The sequence below is a fragment of the Calypte anna genome, chromosome 1 (assembly GCF_003957555.1).
Source record: "Calypte anna isolate BGI_N300 chromosome 1, bCalAnn1_v1.p, whole genome shotgun sequence".
Classification (NCBI taxonomy): domain Eukaryota; kingdom Metazoa; phylum Chordata; class Aves; order Apodiformes; family Trochilidae; genus Calypte; species Calypte anna.
The window spans coordinates 188,163,688-188,182,448 of record NC_044244.1 but is presented as its reverse complement, the minus strand read 5'-3'; the positions used below and the strand labels follow the sequence as shown (position 1 = coordinate 188,182,448).

Genomic DNA, 18,761 nt, shown 5'->3' with positions numbered 1-18,761 from the left:
GAATGGACCTGCCACTGCTCTGCAAAAGAGTGTTTATTGGAGCTGTCAGCTTGGGTGTTTACATAGGTGCCCATCGCCAGGGCTATCTGCTTTGCACATGCATTCCTCCTATAAGTCAGATCATCCTTCATGAATACCCTCAATAGCACAAACACTGAAAGATGTTCAGTTCTAGTTAGGTTTTTTTTCAGGCAAGATTAAAAGACAGCTTGGTGGTCTGTAAGAAGCTGGGTATGGGAAAGACTGAGAGTAATGAGGCCCTTTAATCTAGCTGAGAAAAGCAAATCAAGGTCAGGTGTCTGGGAGCTAATAGCAGAAAAAGGAGAGTGCAAATACTCAGCATGGAGGATATCGGCAGGAGCAATGCTTGCCAGGGAACAGGACAGAATTCCCAGTGTTTGGCATACTGGTAGTGAGAAGACAATGCAACTTACTCTACCTAAGTTAGGAGCCTAGACAAAAAATTGAAGTATCATACTCTCACAGTTTCAGCCAATGATGAGCAGGATGTGGGGAGGCTCCTGCGTAGATTGACTCTGAAGTATCTGCTCCTCTTCCAAAAACTTCTATCATTCAGAATTACTACAGGAAATCCCTTAATCATCTCTTTTTCAAAATACTGTAGTATTTTTTTAGATGAAAGTTAAGTTTTACATCCATCTGGAAGGTGTCATCCATACATAGAGAGGTTGGTTAAATATTCAGGCAGCATGTTTATTTTTGTGTGTGCTTTCTGTAGAACCAGATTTGGGTAGACAGCAAGGAGGCATTTTGTGCAGGACATTTCAGAGCACATTAGAAGGTGTTCCAGGGACAATGGAAGGGTTTCCATGTGGAAAATCTGAACGTGAACAAAGACCTTCTTATTTATCAAACTGCTGTGTGGTGGTGACAGGTGAAATGACAAGACATATTGAGTGAAAGGAATTAATTTATATCTGGGACCTTTTAATAAATCAAAACGAAAAAGAAGAACCAGTGTAGCAGACCCACTGGCAGTTGCTAACACTTGTTCAATGATCCTTTCCTTCTGAAATACAGAATTAGAAAGTAACTGTTGCCAGGAGTCATAAAATGAAGGAGTGACTCAGAAGATAGATTTATTATAAGCTCAGTATTGGTAAAATTCAGCTTCATAAAAAGAGGTTAATCTGCTAAACCCTTCTGTGCTCTCACTGTGGGAAAACCCTACTTATTTCAAATTTTGTTTAAAGACCCAAAATAATTCTTCTTGTCCGCTGAATAAATCAACATCTCTAGGAGCACTAATGTTCGCCATTTTATGCCTCATCCTTGCCACATGGGTTTTATTTTATTTATTTATTTCCACAGAGTGCCATTTATTAGGGGCTCTTCTCATCCCTGTGATGCAATTTCTCTTCCAGACTTCTAGACATTTTCATCACAGTCCACTACATATTTCACCTATGTTTCTACAGAAAGTCATTGCATACTACAGGCTGCTGCTGACAAGAATATTTAGAATACACTCAGCCTTTGTCCTCCAGTGTGGTGTTGCTCACCTTTGTTGGATGAATAATGTATCTGAGCAAGAAAAACATGGAGCTGATGTTACTAGAAAAAGACCTAAGCCACATATATGGCTGGAATTGGTCCTGCTCCTTTCCCATTCCTATGTTGTTGATCACACTGTAAGGAAATACTTGTCAGTTCAAACTAGCACTTAAAAATATAATTTAAAATACCAATTTTTTAAAAAGAGAAATTAGAATATAAAAAAAAAAAAATGTGTCTTACAAGACAAGTGCAAGTATATCAGTCAGTTCTGAGCCAGGAACTGACTCCCTCGGGACACACATCATCCCTTCGTGTTTGGTGATCTTCTCTGTCCCTCGCCAGGGGTGGGACATGCTTAGGACAGCAGTTACATCATTCACCTCTTGCTGCTACCCCTCATAAAAGCCATGTAGGAAGTTTGCTAGTAGAATATGTTCTGCTGGGAAATGCCCATGGAGGCTGGCACTGAGGATGTTCATAGTGTTAACCATCAGGAGCTCTATCAGACCATCAAATCCATTGCTACTGCTGCCATCTCAGGAGCATAAAGCCATCATTTTCATGGCTGCTTTTCAAGAAATGGAATAGATTCAGCAGTTAACTTTTAAACCAAAGGTCTTGTCTGAATCCAGTGTCACAAAGGGATTAATTGTTGGTATAATCTAAAAAAGCAAGATTTGATGCTTGGTATGACTCAGGCAGAAGAATAATGCAGATAGATTACATTTGAGCTTTACATGCCCAATTAAGAAGTATTCCCAGTAGGACTGTTGGGGAGGATACCTTCTTGGCAGCTCAAGCTCTGCACAGTGACTTATCATGGTGCCTGCACTCATTAGCAGTGCCAAAAGTCTGCCCCGAACACCCCTCTGCCAATTCCAGTGTCCTTAAAGATTTTCTAGGATTTCAGGCTATCTTAGAAACTTTAGTGCTGTCTGCTACTTAAAAAAACCCGAAGCCCAAAAAGACACATCCATTATTTATTAGTGCTGATCATGGAGCACTTTTTTCATCAGTGGTTTATTGGGAATGTTGTTGTAAGTAGCACCAAGCACATCTGAAACTAAATTCAGATTTCTTGTGTTCCAGTCTTGCCTTGCAATTTCTCCAAATGTCTCCTGCAAACTGGCCTTTTAAGTGCATCTCAAGTTTGAGATCCGCTGTATTAATGTGTTGTCTAAGCTTTAGCAATGCTTTAGTAGTAGTAGTAGTATAATTATTAATTATTAATAATGTTGTACTAGTAGAAGAAAAAAGTTCTTGTTTGTTCTATCACAGAAGTGGTGGGAATATGCATTGACTTATACTGATGCTGGTGTGGTTGTCTGCATGGTACTGGCATGTTTTATCCTCTGTATGTTCACAGTCAGTGCTCAAGTCCGTGAAGGTTTGGGCTACAAATACAAGCAGGTCTTCCAGTGCTCAGAAGTCTTTCTGGTTTAAGGGTCCTCTATCTGATTTCATCTGTTATCTTCTTAGTTTTGGTGCTCATTTCAGGAGCAGGATGGATTTCTAAATCACTCTAGGAAGATAAGAGGGGGGTGGAAACCTTCGTGGCAGGAACCATATGGGCATAAGGGTGGTACTGCAATGGGGTGATGGATGCCCTGTCTCTCTGTGGCTCTGTTATACACAAACACGTGCTCTAGTGGTGTTTCCTTACACCAGTAGGTAAAGTGGCCAAAGTCTTCCTTCCTCCATGATAAAAGAGCATATCATGGTTGCCTAAGAGTTTCCATTGTGTGAGCTTTTGACTGCTCATTATCCAAGATGAGCATTGTTCAGTGAATGATCTCATTATTAAAGTCACCAACTGTTTTCTGAAGTTGAATGGATTTATTTTAAACTGCCCCCTAGGTTTTCTTCTTTAGCAAAGGAACTGGTAGGAGCTTGAAAAGATAAGCCACCTGCCTGTCTGCAAGTCATTGTCAGTAGTCATGTCCCACTCTACCAAGGTTTATACAAGTTCACATCACTGGGAGAAATGATGGTGTTTCTTCTGTTGTTCTGCCAGCTCCAGTCCTGGCAAGGAATTCGCTATGACGTTAGGACACTTGTGAAGAACTGTCTTTTTACCTCCCCACCCCAAATTTTTGTGGATAAAGGATTGAGAAGTTGAAGGGAGGAAGGGTTCAGTTGAAAATGCCTGAGTTCAGGTTTCTGGTTTTGTTCTATGCATGACTTTCATTTTTCCAAGGGTGGAGCATTTGTTATATCTATCTATATTATAATACATATTATAACACATATAATATACTATAACACATTTCTGTAGTACAGCCAGAGCGTTTCTTTGATCCTATTCCTGAGGTCCCATTTGCTGTTTTTCCACAGGAGTTATCTACACAGCAGATATTCTTGACCGGGAGACAACCAAATCCTACTGGTTGACAGTTTATGCAACTGATCATGGTGTTGTTCCACTCTACACTACCATTGAAGTCTACATTGAAGTGGAGGATGTGAATGACAATGCTCCTCTCACCTCTGAACCCATCTACTACCCAGCTGTCATGGAAAACTCCCCGAAGGATGTATCTGTCATTCAGATCCAAGCCCAAGACCCTGACTCTGGCACTTATGAAAAACTCACTTACAGGATTACAAGTGGAAATCCCCAGAATTTCTTTGTAATTAATCCCAAAACAGGTAAGGAAATCCTGCTGCCTTTTGGTGGTGGGAAAATGCAATTTAAATCTCTGTCAACTTGCTCCCCTACAGAATCCATTGGTGTTACATTGCTTTCCAAACCTCTGTTTTCTGGTTAGTTATGTGTTTAAAACACCTTTTATGTGTCTAAAGTATCCTCTTTTGCATCAGTGCATGAGCCCAGTGGCAGATGACGTGCTGCAGATGTGCTGCTGCAGCCACTGCTATTCTGTAGGTCGCTGAATAGCTTCTATCTGTTGCCTCTTCCGAGTGACTATAGGGATGAGACTTTGCTACACTGAGTCTGCAGAGCAGAAGATTCTGCTTCCTAATGCTGGGAAGCAGATTCAAGCTGCTGCAATTTACAGAACAACATTTGGTCCTTCATAAGGCAACCTTACCACTGATGTGATTGGCATGACACTTGTCCAGTACAAGTAATTAGGCTCCACATTACAGTAGCTGGAAATGATGCAGTTTGTTTCATAGAAAAAAAGCAGTTTGAATGATCTAAAGTCCATCTGGACTTCAAAAACCAATCTATGTGTTTCCATTGATTTGTAGCAGCTAGGGATGTACTCTGTGGGCAGTGTCACAGGTACAGTTGTTGTTTTAGGCTAAAGTTCTGCCGTTTGCTCACAGTGGGGCATTGTGCCCATGCTGAGCAGCTTCTCACATCTCTGTGGCCTCAAGACCTTTCCCAAGCCAGGTATCCCTGGTACCTGGTTGAGAAAGAAATCACCCCAGGAGGAAGAGCCCAAGGTTGGTGGTAACCCTCCATTGTGATGCAGAGCTAGAGAGTCAGAGAACTCTTTCACAACAATAGAAAGATCTTCATCAAAGGAGTTGAGAGGATTCACACAGCTTTCATGCTGATTGCAATACTTGTTTTGTTCTGGGGCTTTGATTTTTTTTTTGAAAAAAAAAACCATTTATGTCTGCTGAAATTTTCTAAACAGACAGAAAACCAGAAGGAATAGTCTTGAGAGGAAACATTTTTAATTTGGTGTAGGAAAATTGCATTCACTAAATAAGCTTTCAACATTTGGCTGGGCAATCCTATTGCAATATGTAGCATAAGAAGGGGTCAGGATCTTTTCAAGCATAAGCCCAGGTGAGGAATCATGGAGCATTTATAATCACTGTGTTCAAGCTGCTGAGCCCTAAGGCACATATCTCACTTATTTTTAACACTTGAAATGGCCGAAGATGGCTCTTCCATCTGCATCCCTTCTCCCCCTCCCCACCCCGTAAATCCCATCTGGGCAAAGTAGCAGAGTTAGGACTCCACAGTGTTTAATGCTTGATCTTCCCTCCTGTCAGCCTCTCCTGCAGAACAACCTGCTCAGCAGATCTCCGTTTATCTGCACGGTGGCAAAGGACCAGAGCTGGCTGTACCACAACTCAATTGCGCCCTAGTTTGGTACCATACCAGGGGTGGCTCCTCCTTCCACTGGAAAAGCAGGCAGGGGTACTTTTGCCTAGAAGGGAAGATCTTACCATCCAGAGGGATCTTGACAGGCTTGGGATTTAGGCCCATGCCAACCTTACAAAGTTCAACAAGGACAAGGGCAATGTCCTGCACCTGGGTCGGAGCTATCTGAAGTACACATACAGGTTGGGTGGAGATTGGATTGAGAACAGCCTGAATTCAGGAGAAGGACTTGGGGGTGTTGGCTGATGAGAAGCTCAACATGAGCTGTCAATGTGTCCTTTCAGCCCAGAAAGCCAGTTGTATACCAAGCTGTGTCAAAAGAAGTGTAGGCAGCAGGCCAGGTGAGGTGATTCTCTCCCTCTTCTCTCATGAGAACCCATCTGGAGTACTGTGTCTAGCTCTGGGACCCCCAACACAGGGAGGACATGGAGCTATTAGAGGAAGTTCAGAGGAGGGCCATGAAGATTATCAGAGGGATGGTACACCTTTCCTATAAAGACAGGCTGAGAGAGTTGGGGTTGTTCAGTCTGGAGAAGAGAAGGCTCTGGGGAAGCCTTACAGTAGACTTCCAGTACCTGAAGGGTCCTACAAGAAACCTAGAGTGGGACTTTTTACAAAGGTATGGAGTGACAGGATAAGGGGGAATGGTTTCAAGCTGGTAGATTTATGGTAGAAGAGGGTAGATTTATGTTTCATGCTAGGAAATTTAAGATTAATAGGTTTAATGGGAACTCAGATATGTGGCAGTTGCCACACACGTGGGTTGAGCAAGAGTGGTGTTGCCATCAGGGCAGAGCAGTCACTTGTGAGAAAGGGAATATTTCATTTTCTGTGTCTCTTTGAAAGCTTCAGCAGAGTCAGCAGATTGACATCTCTCTCGTGAGTTACCAGGTGCCGAGAGGCAACAAAAAGGCAGCATCCTACATTTTTTACATCCTTCAATGAGACGCAACAGAAGTTGGAATGTATGGATGCCTTTTGGATACTGAGAAGCTACTCCAATGCCGAACAGACTGGACTTTTCTTATGTGTTCAGGGTTAAACCTCTTACTGGATTTGTGGTCAGAAGTCAGTTTAGCCTAAATCGCTTTTATTCAGAGGCTCAGGGAAACAGGAGGGAGAGAGGAGTTTGGCTTCCTCTGCTTCAAAGTAGTATGGATCATGGTTCACAAATCCTTTCCTTAGATTACCTGGATAAATTGCAGGAAGAAATTTTCTCTATTTCTGGAGAAAGAAACATTACTTGGCTTGGTCTCCTGTGACCTTTTTCTTATTTTTAGGACTTAGGTGTGTTAAAAAGTGCAGAGAGTGCTCAGGGCATGTCATAGCTTATGGCATCTGTCTGGTGGGTGTTTCAGACATTTCACAGTACCACCCAGGTGAGGTGAGTATTCCCATCTTCTTAGATGGTTCTTGCAGGCACAAAGAAATGCTCCAGGTGTTGCTGCACCCTGCTCATGGCATGCCCATCCCACCCCCATGTCTCATGCTCCTCAGTGATAGCTGGAGCTGAGCAGTGACTGGGTTTGCCTTCCTCTAGAGCTCACTTTCAGCATTTCTATGGCTCGTACACATAATTCAAATTTCTGGAGGCACAGACACCATTATGTATGTGGCCATCTGATCCAGGCTCTGAGTATGGACACAGGGAGTCCAGGTCTTGTTCTTGGTTCTGATACAGGGTAATAGCTGCAGCCAAGTATTAAAATCTTAACTGATTATCTGGACAGCGTGACCAATGATGCTTCTCATATGCCAGGCCTGTAGGTAGACGAAATGTTTTAGTAGACAGCTTGTCACTTCCTACATTTGTATTGACTGTCACAGCTCTGGGTGGGTATTTTAGGTACTATCTAACTGCAAATACATCACATGCATTTGGATCTATTTAAGGCAATCTTCAGACCTTTCAGGATTATCACCTGCAGTCTGCTGTATAGATTATGGAGAGAGGAAGCATTGCTCCTGCAACAGCCAAGGGCTGCTGAAGAGTTACAGACAGCAAGAGTTGGGCACTGAAGCCACTCCAGGCAGCCAGCACTCTCTCTGCGGGCTGGCTCTGCTGTGGGATGGCCAGTGCAGGTGAGTGGTGGGGGCTGTCCCCTGCAGGCTCTGACTTGGGGTTCATAAGGTTTCTCAGGGGGAAGAGGACAGAAACAGGAGGAAACCTCCTGTGCAAATCTGGCTGGATATGGAAAGGCAGCATGAGCCATCTCCTATGAAGCTCTTTGTTTTCTCACCTTGATTATTTTTCCTTTAATACAGCTGATCATCAGTTCTGGACTCAGCTTGAACATCTCATGAGCTGTTATTCATAAGTGCAAGCACTAAGTGAATAATGTAGCACATGAGTGTGTGTGAAACCATAAATCATCCACACTGGAGAACAAGGCAGCCTTGTTCTGCAAACTGGTGGAGACTGCTGCCTAAGCTTAGCAAGTCCAAGAGGGTAAATTGAGATTTTTCTTTATTGTCAGAGGTGCTGTAGGGCACAGTTTCATGAGTGGGATGGGTTAACATGGTTTTCAAACAGCTGAAATTACTCTCCATGTTACATGATAGCAGGGAAAAGCTTCCTACAGTGTTGGTTTTGCATCCACATCATGCACCCAGCAGCCATGGAAGCATTCCTGGTGCTTGGCACCTCCAGCATCTGTGAGTCAGCCCAAAGCCTGGTGCTGCCACTGGGAGAATTGGGGGTGAGCCTCTTAGCCTGATTTTTGTGCTGAGAAGGGCTCAGGCTTGCTTTTGCAGAGCACGGGATCACAGGGCTTGGTGGGTGATGTGGGATTGGGATGTGGAGGAGGAAAGAAGAGCTGCTTGCTGGTGGAGCAGCTGGACTGCCGTGCTCCTAGACCAGCCCATGGGAGTGCCACAGCTGCCCCAATCTGAGTGAGTTATTTTAGGATGAGAGGCAAATAAAACAGATGACAAAAAAGAGTAATTGATTGATTAGGGCTGTAAATTCTTATTTTTATTTCATGTATATGGGTGTTAATTCCACAGCACAGCACAGGGGTAATTTACTGCGTTGATTTATTACTTTTCCATTCTCTGAAGAAAACAAATGAATTTTAATTCAAATAATTGCATTTTTTATTTAGTGTTCCACATACACTGGACAAACCCAATAAGCTTCTCTTCAGTCTCAGATTAAGAGACATTTTAAATAACATGCCAACAGACTAAATTTAATTCTCGTGCACATTATTGTTAATGAATTTGCTCTAAAATTATGCCAGTGTGTCTGAAAAATTATGTTACACCTTGCTTAGTCTCCTGCTGGCACTGTCTAAACAGAGAGAGACACCTGGCACTCCCAAAGTCGTATTTGCTGCAGGATTTGAGGCAGAATGCACTAGTGGGTTCAGAAATAGTGTATGTAGGTCAGTACATCTTTCCAGAGGAGCACTTATGCTTCTGGAAGTTGTCTCTGTACTGTCACATCCGCACCTAGATTTGGAAAGAGACTGGATGTATTCATGCTGAAGTGGTATTAATATTTATATACGCTAATAAGGGGTTAGTGAGCTTCCCAATTTAGTTGGTATGAATGCTACTCTGCACAGTAGGCTGGGCTGGGCTTTCTTTTGCACTTGCTGAGCTATTTGGTCGGCATAAGATCCTGCTGGGGCAGAATGCTATGTTTGCTCTGCCATAATAAAACACCCTTCTGCCATACAGCCTGATTTTTATGGATGCTTTTGTTTGCTTTGTCCCAAGAAATCTCAGCATGTGATTTTTTCTCAGATTCAGTCAAATGCTGTCACACCATATCCTGATGCTGGGCAGCAGTATAGCTGTTGGGTACTCAGTGCTGCTTCTCAACTCAGAAGTAGAAGTATGGCAGAGAGGAGAGGGAAAGAACAGTGGTTTATTTATTCAGGAGAGCACATTTGGGACTCTGCAATAAACTCATGTTCTCCAAGGCTTATGTTTGTTATAGGTTTTTTGTTGTTTGTTGGTTTTTTTTGTTTGTTTGTTTGTTTGAGGTTTTTTTGGTTTTCCAGCAAAGGAACAAAGACTGTTAAGTACTGCATATTTTTTCAATTCTTCTGGGATTTTGGGGGTGGATATCAAATTAGGGAGGAACAGCTTGCTCTGTGAGGCAAGCTCCAGTGATCTTAATTTTCCAGTTATTAAAATTTCTCCTGTGCTAGAGGTGATGCAGAAAGCCATGTGGAAGGAACTGGATGCAACTTGGTCCCTACTACAGCCTTTCACATCTTGCAGATTTAGCCCAACTTGCTCTGGGTGAGGAGAAAGACTAACATGCATTGGTTCTGTAATGCACGAGGCACTTAAAATCTTCCAGCACGTAATAATTATAGGGAAATTTGAAAATATTAAGCAAAATTACCTTCTTATGACATTTCTAAGGGACATTGTATCAATATCAAGCTAAGCTTAGTACTGCCTTGGTCTGTTTGTCACTCTGTTCTTGTAAGAGGCATTTCATCCTACTTTTTTCCTTTTTTTTTTTTTTTTTTTTTTTTTTTTTTTTAAATAAAACAACAGAAAAAAAGGTGTGTTCTTTAAGAATGAGAAGCTTCCTATCTTCCTATAATACTTCCATCACTTCTATCTCCCACTCCATCATGGAGTGTTGGCTGCATTACTGAAGGATCTGCCTGACACTGCAGCTGATGATGTGCATGCTGATGAATTCTTAATAAACTTCCTGTGAATTAAGCACTTCAACATTTTTTTGAAGGCCTTTGGCTTTTTGATTTGTTTGGATTGTTTAGTCCAACTTGCTATTTCTCTTCAGAGTGTGTTTTAGGTGCTACAGTGAACAAATTGGGAAATGTGTATGTTGAATCCTGAGGCTATTGCCTCCCTTCTGTCTGGAGGCTGCTTCTGAAGGGCACCTGGTGGCATCTCCTGCATGTGTGCTGGCCATGGAGCCATTTGGTAGCTCTATGTGCAGTGTCAACTGGCTATGCACATCATGTCATGCACACTGCTATTCATTGTGTTCTTACACTCCCTGGAGTTCAACTGACCTGACCAAAGCCATAGAAGACCTTGCAGAAGATTAAACCATTCGTTGTAGGGCTCTCCAGTCACAGGTAAATTTGAGGAACTGGTCTCCCTTTCTTCTGTGATCTGGAACACTATTTGTACATGTTTCAAGTTCATGAACAGTGGCAGAGTCCAACCCAATACATCCATCACTATCTATGACTATCCATAACTAAAATAGGTTTTTTACAGTGGAATTCCCTTAGCACATAGGCTGGCTTCCACTTTTTGTAATTTATGCTGTGTCAACACACACTAAATGATCTACTCTCTTTCCTTGCAGTTCTAAATATTATTTAAAACCACGGCTCTTAATGACTTCTTTATAGTATGCTCACTGTTGAAAAATAAGTTTCTGAGTATTTTTAAAAGCTTTAATTTCTGCTTTAGGATGTCTCATTCTTTACCAGATCCAGTGGTTTGAGCCCAGGATTAGCAGCTAGCAAATCAAAGGTCTGTGAATGTTGAGTTAAATGTTGGAATGTTGGAATGTGTATAATCACAAAAGGGCCCAAGAACCTTGTCATAATAATAGTAATAGTTATGATGATTAGGGAGGAAAAAACAACCATCCAGCCAAAAAGGTACAAAGAAAGCAAAAAAAGCCAAACAAAACCAAACCAAGCCCCAAGCAAACAAGGAGGAAGTGATGTATATCAGCAAGCTCATCTGCTTTCCAGTGCACATTCATTCCCTGGAGTAAATTTTCAATTAACTCCTGAGCTGCAGCCCAGAAGTGACACAAACTCTTCTTTTGACTTTGAGTGAGTCACCTAACCTTGCAGTGTTTATTTTTTTTTGTAAGTGGAAATACTTTCTTACCTCATGTGATTGTCCTGAAATTAATTCAAAGTAGGAAGCTTGCATATCAGGTAGGCTCTGGAAATTAAAGCTATTGATTTTTCAGCCATCTTGACATTATTAGACATCCATGCACAGTCAAGTAGTCATAGGCATATAAAACCAAAGAAAAGTATCACTCCTGAAATTGTATGATGAAGAGGAATACAAAACCTTTTCCAATTAATCTAGTTTCATGTCTAGACCACAATTCTGCTGAAAATAAGAAAATTTGGGCTCAGCCAGGCAGGCTCTTCCCTCCTTCCTGGCTGCAGTTCATGCTTCACTCTGTCTGTGTTATCTATTGAGAGGATAAAGGTGCCAGCTGTGTCACCTTACTTGAGGCTACAGTAATGCTGCTCTTAATAAAATAATAAATCCAGCTTTATCATCTCTCCTGAACAGAACTCATTTCTACTAGCAGTGTTTTTTTTATTTGTGAAGCACTGAATACAGTTGAGATTGCTGGATGTCTCTGGTATCAAGTGTATCTTTTAAAATGGCATTAACAATACTGCTCATAAATGCCATTTCTTTGTAATCGGCAGATTTAAACACAGTGTATAGAAATTTTTACCTTTCTTTAGATGTTCATGGTGACCTTTTTAATTCTCTTTCACAGTAAGAAGCCTCAGGAGTATCCCCATTGCCTCAACTGGACCATTGTGTCCTCAGTTATTCAATGCAGTGTCAGTTTTTAACCTGAACTCTCCATTTGCTTCTGGGGACACAGATATCTGAAGGGCAGTGGCTTGATGAGGGCCAGTGATCCAGTGTTTGCTGCTGGAGGAGGTTACTCCATCATCACCAAGAAGGACCCTCCTGTCCTGCCCCAGCACTGGTTCTGGAGCAGCAAGAACTTTTTCCACTAGTTTCATAAATATACTGTTGTACATTACAGCAATCATTTACTATTCTCAAAAGTATCAGCAGAGCAGATCTTCTGCCCTATTTGGCTATCAGCTTAGCTGTGAAACTGATTTCTTCTACCTTGTCTGTCAATTACAGGTTTTCTAGGCATAGATATTCAGGAGCCATGTCTAGTTAGAAATAATCAGGAAACCTTGTACCTTTTTCATACGATGCACTATTCCTTCCCTAATTTGTGATTAGGGCTGATTCATTCACCTCCAGGTAGCCAAATACTTTTGATAGAATTATTGTCAGTGTAATTCAGTGAAACTATACCACAAGTACTGAGTAAAAACCCTGTTAAGTGTATGCACAATGCAAATGCCATGGATACTTGTCACATCCTGCTGTACATTAGTATGATAATAGCAGTGAATGCTCCTACATTAGTGTAATTGCTTGTGGTCCAGACCTGAACTCTGGCAGGGGCCATTGTGTTGGTGAGTTAGGGATGCTGGGATGTAGAACCTGTGAGTATGGTGTTCAATGAAGCTGCCAGGGAGGAAAATAAAATTCTAATGTTAGCCCAGATTAGATGATGGCTTGGGGCAAAGGGAGTTGTGGGTTTGGGGTTTTTTTGTTTTGTTTTGTTTGGGGTTTTTTATTTTATTTTTTTTTATTTCCTGCTGCTTTTTAATCAATCAAATAACTTGCATTTGCTCAACAGTCAGAGGTAACACTTGCATCTATGATGCTAGACCCTGCAAATGCCAAGCAGACAATATTGAATCAGCATTTCCCCTTTTTGCTTAGTTGCAAGGGATACATTCATATTGTCATCCTAGGACAAGCACTCCAGTGGCTTGAATGGTGTATCTTAACCTTATTGTGTGAGCATGTTCTAATGTTTCTTTATGGATTGTTGCACCCATTTACTCTCAGGTGACATCTGATCCTTGGTACTTTACAAAGAAGAAATGTGGAGAAATTTCCTGTCTGGGAGAATGAGACTAACCAATGCTGTATGAGAATATTAAAAACAAAACAAAGCATTAAAAAAAAACCCACAAAGAAATGGGAAATGGGAATAAGAAGAGGAGGCAACTGAAAAGATGTGTTTTTGCATACACTATCATAATGTCTGTAATCATCAACTATTATTTTTAATTTGTATTCCATCACAAAGGAGGTTGTGTCAGCACCTACTAAACCTCCAAAGCCCCATCACCTTGCTGTGAAGCTAAGCTGATCTGTTAAAAAATTAAGGTTAAGAGCATATTTGTTTTATTTTTTTCTTTTCTTTCTGACTCTGTCTCTATCAGTTATGCTTTTATAACTAAAGATAATTATTTTCTGTGAAATTACTCCTCCTTCTCTTTCCTCCTTCCCTTTGTGTTGATGAGAGTGCTTTTCCATCCCTGGGAAGATTGACACAACTTCTTTGAAGTTAGTAGTGCTGTTGCCAGTTAACTATGTGACCTTATCTGTATAATTGTACAGATCGTGCCGCCATATGTTTAGATGCACAGAGCTTAATTTAACAGGAGATGTATACGTATAAAAATAAAGCAGTATCTGGGGGTTAAATATCAGAAGACCCCCTAATCACAACTTTCACATTATACAAAACTTCCTGCAGATCTCTAAAAGCTCTGAAGTTAGGTCTTAAAAACCACCTTCCCACAAGGGACCCTCCTCTTGTAACCTTTTTTTTTTGCATTGATCATCATATGTATTCTGCCATGCCTGTACCTCCTCACCTATTGTATTTATGTGGTTTCTTCTCCCATGGTATATAAGTCTTTTACACTTTAGGATAAGGTAGAACAGCATCATTTTTTTCTTTTTCACAAGCAGGGAAATCACAAAGAATGTGGCTAACTCATCTTATGCCATGTTACAGTCTGCTGTAACATTAAAAATTATTTTTGTTTTTGATCCATGAAACAAAGTTCAACCATAGAAGGGTTGGGTGCAATCAGACTTTTATTTGACAATTGACACAGGCAAAACTATAGAGCCAGGCAAAAGAGAGAGAGAGGAAAAGAAGATAAAAGAGAGAGAGAGAGAAAAAAAATGGAGAAAAAGGGTAAGAAAGTGGGAAAAAAAATGAGAATCATGAAGAGGGTGCAGTCCCCCATTCACTCCTCAGTTCTTACCTCTTTCCAGGCATCACTCCCTGCTCCGTTCCAGCCCCCTCAGCCAGGTACATCAGCATAAGTACACTTAAGGTGGCTTCCTCCACCCTGGCTGGGAAAATTGTACCTGGAGGGACATCTCAGCATTGCAGGCTGGCCCTCAGAGAAGGGGAGTTTTTCCACCCATCTGTTAGTTCTTATCTCTTCCCGAGGTGTCACCCCCTTCTCAGTTCTGGCCAGGCCAGGCCCTCCACCCTAGCCAGGGCTATGCACTTTAAAATTGTTCTTTTGAGACAATTTAAAATCAGTGAGATCAGACTCTCACATGCCATAATAAAGATCTGATCCTAATTTGCCTTCAAAGCCACTGGCCACAAAAAATGCAAAGCCTTAGTGGCATGGGTCCAGCCCAGACTGCCCTGCTGAACCTTGAATGCAAGGCTGACCTGGCCATAGGTGTTCTCTGCCATGTGTAAAGAAGTTTTCTTAGCAGGTGAGAGGCCCCGTAACACCTATTTCCTATCATGTTTCCAACTAGCCCATCATTTCCCATCCTTACCTTTCAGTCCTTCCTCTCCTTGCTTTCTTTCTTGCTCTCAGACAAGGAGGGATTCTGCCTTGCACAGAGCCAGGAGATGGCAATGGCTCTGATGAAGCCTCCCTAGCTTGTAAGGTCAGAGCTGACTCTCGAGTGCCTGAAGCAAACCCCTCTCCATCAGCCTGATGCAGGTGCAGACCTAACCAACTTGTCTGATGCTGTCCTGGAGTGAGGAGTCAAACCCAGATCCTTAAGTCCTAGGCTACTCCCAAATAATTGTACTCTATCTTTCTTAATATTACATTTGTTCTTCTTACCATGTAATGAAATGTTTGCTTGTTGCATCTGGTAAATAGGAGTGGATGTTGTGGTCTGCTGTGGGTTTACTGCCTTCTAAGAGAAATTCCACAGTTTTGTCAGATGAGTTAGGTGAGAGGAATCTGCACTTCAGTGATCTATATTTATGGAAATTAACAGGTAGCTTATCAGACCTTGATTTGGTTTGAAAACTTAAGTATTATTTCCTGAATTTTAACTTAACATCCCATGAACAGCAAAGCTCATTCACCATTTTTAAAATGTAGCTGCAATACCCAGAAGAAAAATATAAGCCTGCTCTGCAAGAGGCTGTTTTGGCTATAATTAATTTTGCTTCCTTTCACCATATGCTTGTATTTCCTGACCTTCATTTGAATAACAGACACTATGTAATAAAATGTGCAGTATATAAAAAAAAAAAAGTTACTTGAGGATGCACAGGTGCTTAGGGTACTACATCTTCAGCTGAAAAATATGGTTTGTGCTGCCTCAGGATTTCACCATCTTATCCTTAAAATGAAATTATTGTGGAAGGATGCTGTCATTGCTCAAAGATATTCAAGTTATTTCAGTTAACATGAGACCAAAGTGGGTTTCCTTTAAATCCCTGAAGGAATGTTGCTCATCATTTACAGTATTGAGAGAGCTCCTTTAGAAGTGGCAACAAGGGATATAGAATTTTCTGGTTTTCCTTACTGTTCGATTTGTTTGGGGCAGTTCTTGAGATAGGACCTGGAAACATGCTAGAAATGACACAAAGAATAATTGTTGCTCAATGTGATGGACTGAGTAAGTGTGGATTAGATTGATTAAACAGAGAATAAACACACCCAAGATTAGCTGAAGTAGGTGTAGGGATGGAAAATTGTTAAACTGGTATTAAGATCTTAGATAAGTGTGATGCTGTAGATACTTTTCTAGTAAGTCTGTAATTTCTTAGGGAGTTTCTTTTGGGTTTTTTATTTCTTTCTTGCAAAACTTAATGTAATCTAAACTTATTAAGGGAATGTTTTGTATTAAAGACAGAAAAATAAAGCAACCACATGAGCAGAATTAACTCTAGGGTAGCCCACTGATGTGATCCACAGCTTTTCCTCAATAAGATGCACATGACCTGAACTTGTGTGTATGGAAGCTCCTTGGCTTGAGTTGGGTTTGCTTGCTGAGTTTAGGATTCTTTACTGGGCTGCACAGCCCAGTGTCAGAGAAGCAAAAAGTCAGGATTTGGATATAATTCCTTGTAGATCAGCTGGATGGAGGAGATTCACCCCCTGCTTGTGAGCAGCTCAGCTCCAGTTGGTTGGTGCTACCTGGTGTTGAGCAGCGAGGATCTCAAGAGACTTTTACTCATTCAGCCTGCAGGAAGAGGCTTCCTTTTCAGCTCCAGACCTCCAAATCATTGTGTAGAATAGCTGGAATTTTACAAACACCCTGCAAAGCACCAGCCTAAGCTCTTTTCCTGGCTTCTTTGTGAACAGCAAAAGTGCAGCTCTGAGAATGTAATAAAAGATGTAATAGAAAACAAAAATGTCAAGGTAAGAAACATTTCTATGTAGAGAGAGGTTATTCAAACATGAGGAAAAGAGATAAAACATGAAGAAAACAATATATATTTTGTTGAAATAACTCTGTAAGATGGTGTCATCACTCAGTAAATGCACCCAAGAGTGTTTCACACGTATTTGAAGAGTGTGTGGACATAGCTTTTGCCATCATGAATGCTCACCCTACCTCCAATAGTGCCTTCAGGTAAGAAAAAAACCCAACCACACCCCAAAAATCTATTTTCAAGATTACCTTAACATCTACTGCAAAAAAAAGGAAGGGGGGGGTTATGTTTTTTTTGTTCGGTTGTTGACTTTTTTTCATTTAGCAATTAGAAAATTATTCAGAATTGAGAACTCAGTGAAGCAAAGCAAAACCTATTGTGCCTTTTGGTAAGATGAAACTATGAATTTATTTTTTTTTAGTATTTATTTGCTGTATTGTGGCACCTTCATAGCTGCAGTCATAAGGCAGCACCCTGCTGTGCTTGGCAGGAGAAGTGGAGGAAAAGATGGTTGCTACACCAAAAAGCTCACAGTTTTAAGGGGTGCTTGAGACAACAGATGGGGAAAAGCAGATGGGGATGCGACAGGAAAACCAAGGCAGCATTGATCTGTGCTAAGTTTGTTCCTGGGCACTCTTGGTGTGACAAGGACTGGAGATCAGGCTTTTAATATGGAGGAGAGGGTAGTTTAGTCCCTCACTGGCAAGGTGCTGACAAGTCCCTGTGTGCCACCAGCTTTGTCCTGGGGCAGCAGCTCCCAGCACCGTGCAGAGCTGGAAGGGAGGGTGTGCAAAGGGTTTGCCCCACATTATGTGTAGCAGAAATATATCCCTCAGATATATCTAGACAGAGTTTTCCCTCCCCCTCTCTGATGTGTGTGTATATAATATTTAATTTATATATACCTCAATTTTTTTGCCAAAAAATTTGCACAAATTTCATCAAAGAGATTTTTTAGGTTTTTGTATTTTTTTAATGTTAAAGGACCCTTCAGCGAACATGTCCAAAGAAGATTTTTTAATTTTTCCTTTAAAGGCATGGATATAACTTCAGGGTTTTTTTCCTGCTCTCCTTCTCCTTTTTCATAAGAAAACAAGCACAGTGATAGTCTTAGAATAAAATAATGTAGCTGCTGTCTCATTGGGATGTGAGGTCAGAGCCACCTAGGAAGGATCAATTTTTCAAACATGACACCCAGCTGTGCTCCTCAGAGGTAAAATTCCTTTATATTCTGGAAAAGCTGTGCACTCTCCTCTAGATACTTAAAAAAGAAAATATATTTTGAAGCTTCCCCATTCCTTCATCCAACACTGCAACTCAAGAGTTTTTGTAGATGGGGTTTAGATACAAACCTGGTGTCTACAGCCAGGGTAGGATCCAGGATGGTGTCAGGGGTACTCAAAAGTCTTTTTCATAAGAGTATGCATATAGACACATGTACCAAAGTTAAGATGCTAATTTTAGTTCATCTCCCACTCTGTGTAGGCAGTGGGACTCACTGTTAAATGATGAAGTCCAACATTTAGGGCCAGATTCTCACCTCTTCACAAGCATGTCTGGATCCAGCGTCAAGCCCTCTACTAAAAGTTACCACATCACTGGACTCCTCCATCACCTTCTTTAAACTCTGCACCACTTTACCAGGGAGGTGCCAAAAAAATTCAGTCTGTAATTTATAAAGAAAAATGGTTGATGCTTTTACTAGTATTGTGTCTACATGGGGATAGGGTTTCTGACAAATGTTTTCTGTCATCTAATAGATAAAAGGCATAAAATTCAGAGGAAAGTGAAGAATTGAAATAATCTTATTTTTCTGGCTAAGGATAATTTTAGCTGTAAAGAGGCTATTATACACTTATGGTCCAGATGCAGGAGCTGAATGGTGAAATTACCCTGCCA

The 18,761-nt window shown here is 41.2% G+C and overlaps 1 protein-coding gene across 2 annotated transcripts in view; it reads left to right on the top strand.

Moving 5' to 3' along the window:
• Positions 1 to 18,761, top strand: part of FAT3 (FAT atypical cadherin 3) — a 403,937-nt gene that overhangs the window by 182,103 nt on the left and 203,073 nt on the right. For both annotated transcript variants that reach the window (XM_030449568.1, XM_030449576.1), the window contains exon 3: positions 3,853 to 4,167. In XM_030449568.1, coding sequence (XP_030305428.1) covers positions 3,853 to 4,167 — 315 coding nt within the window. The remainder of the gene's footprint in view (positions 1 to 3,852; positions 4,168 to 18,761) is intronic.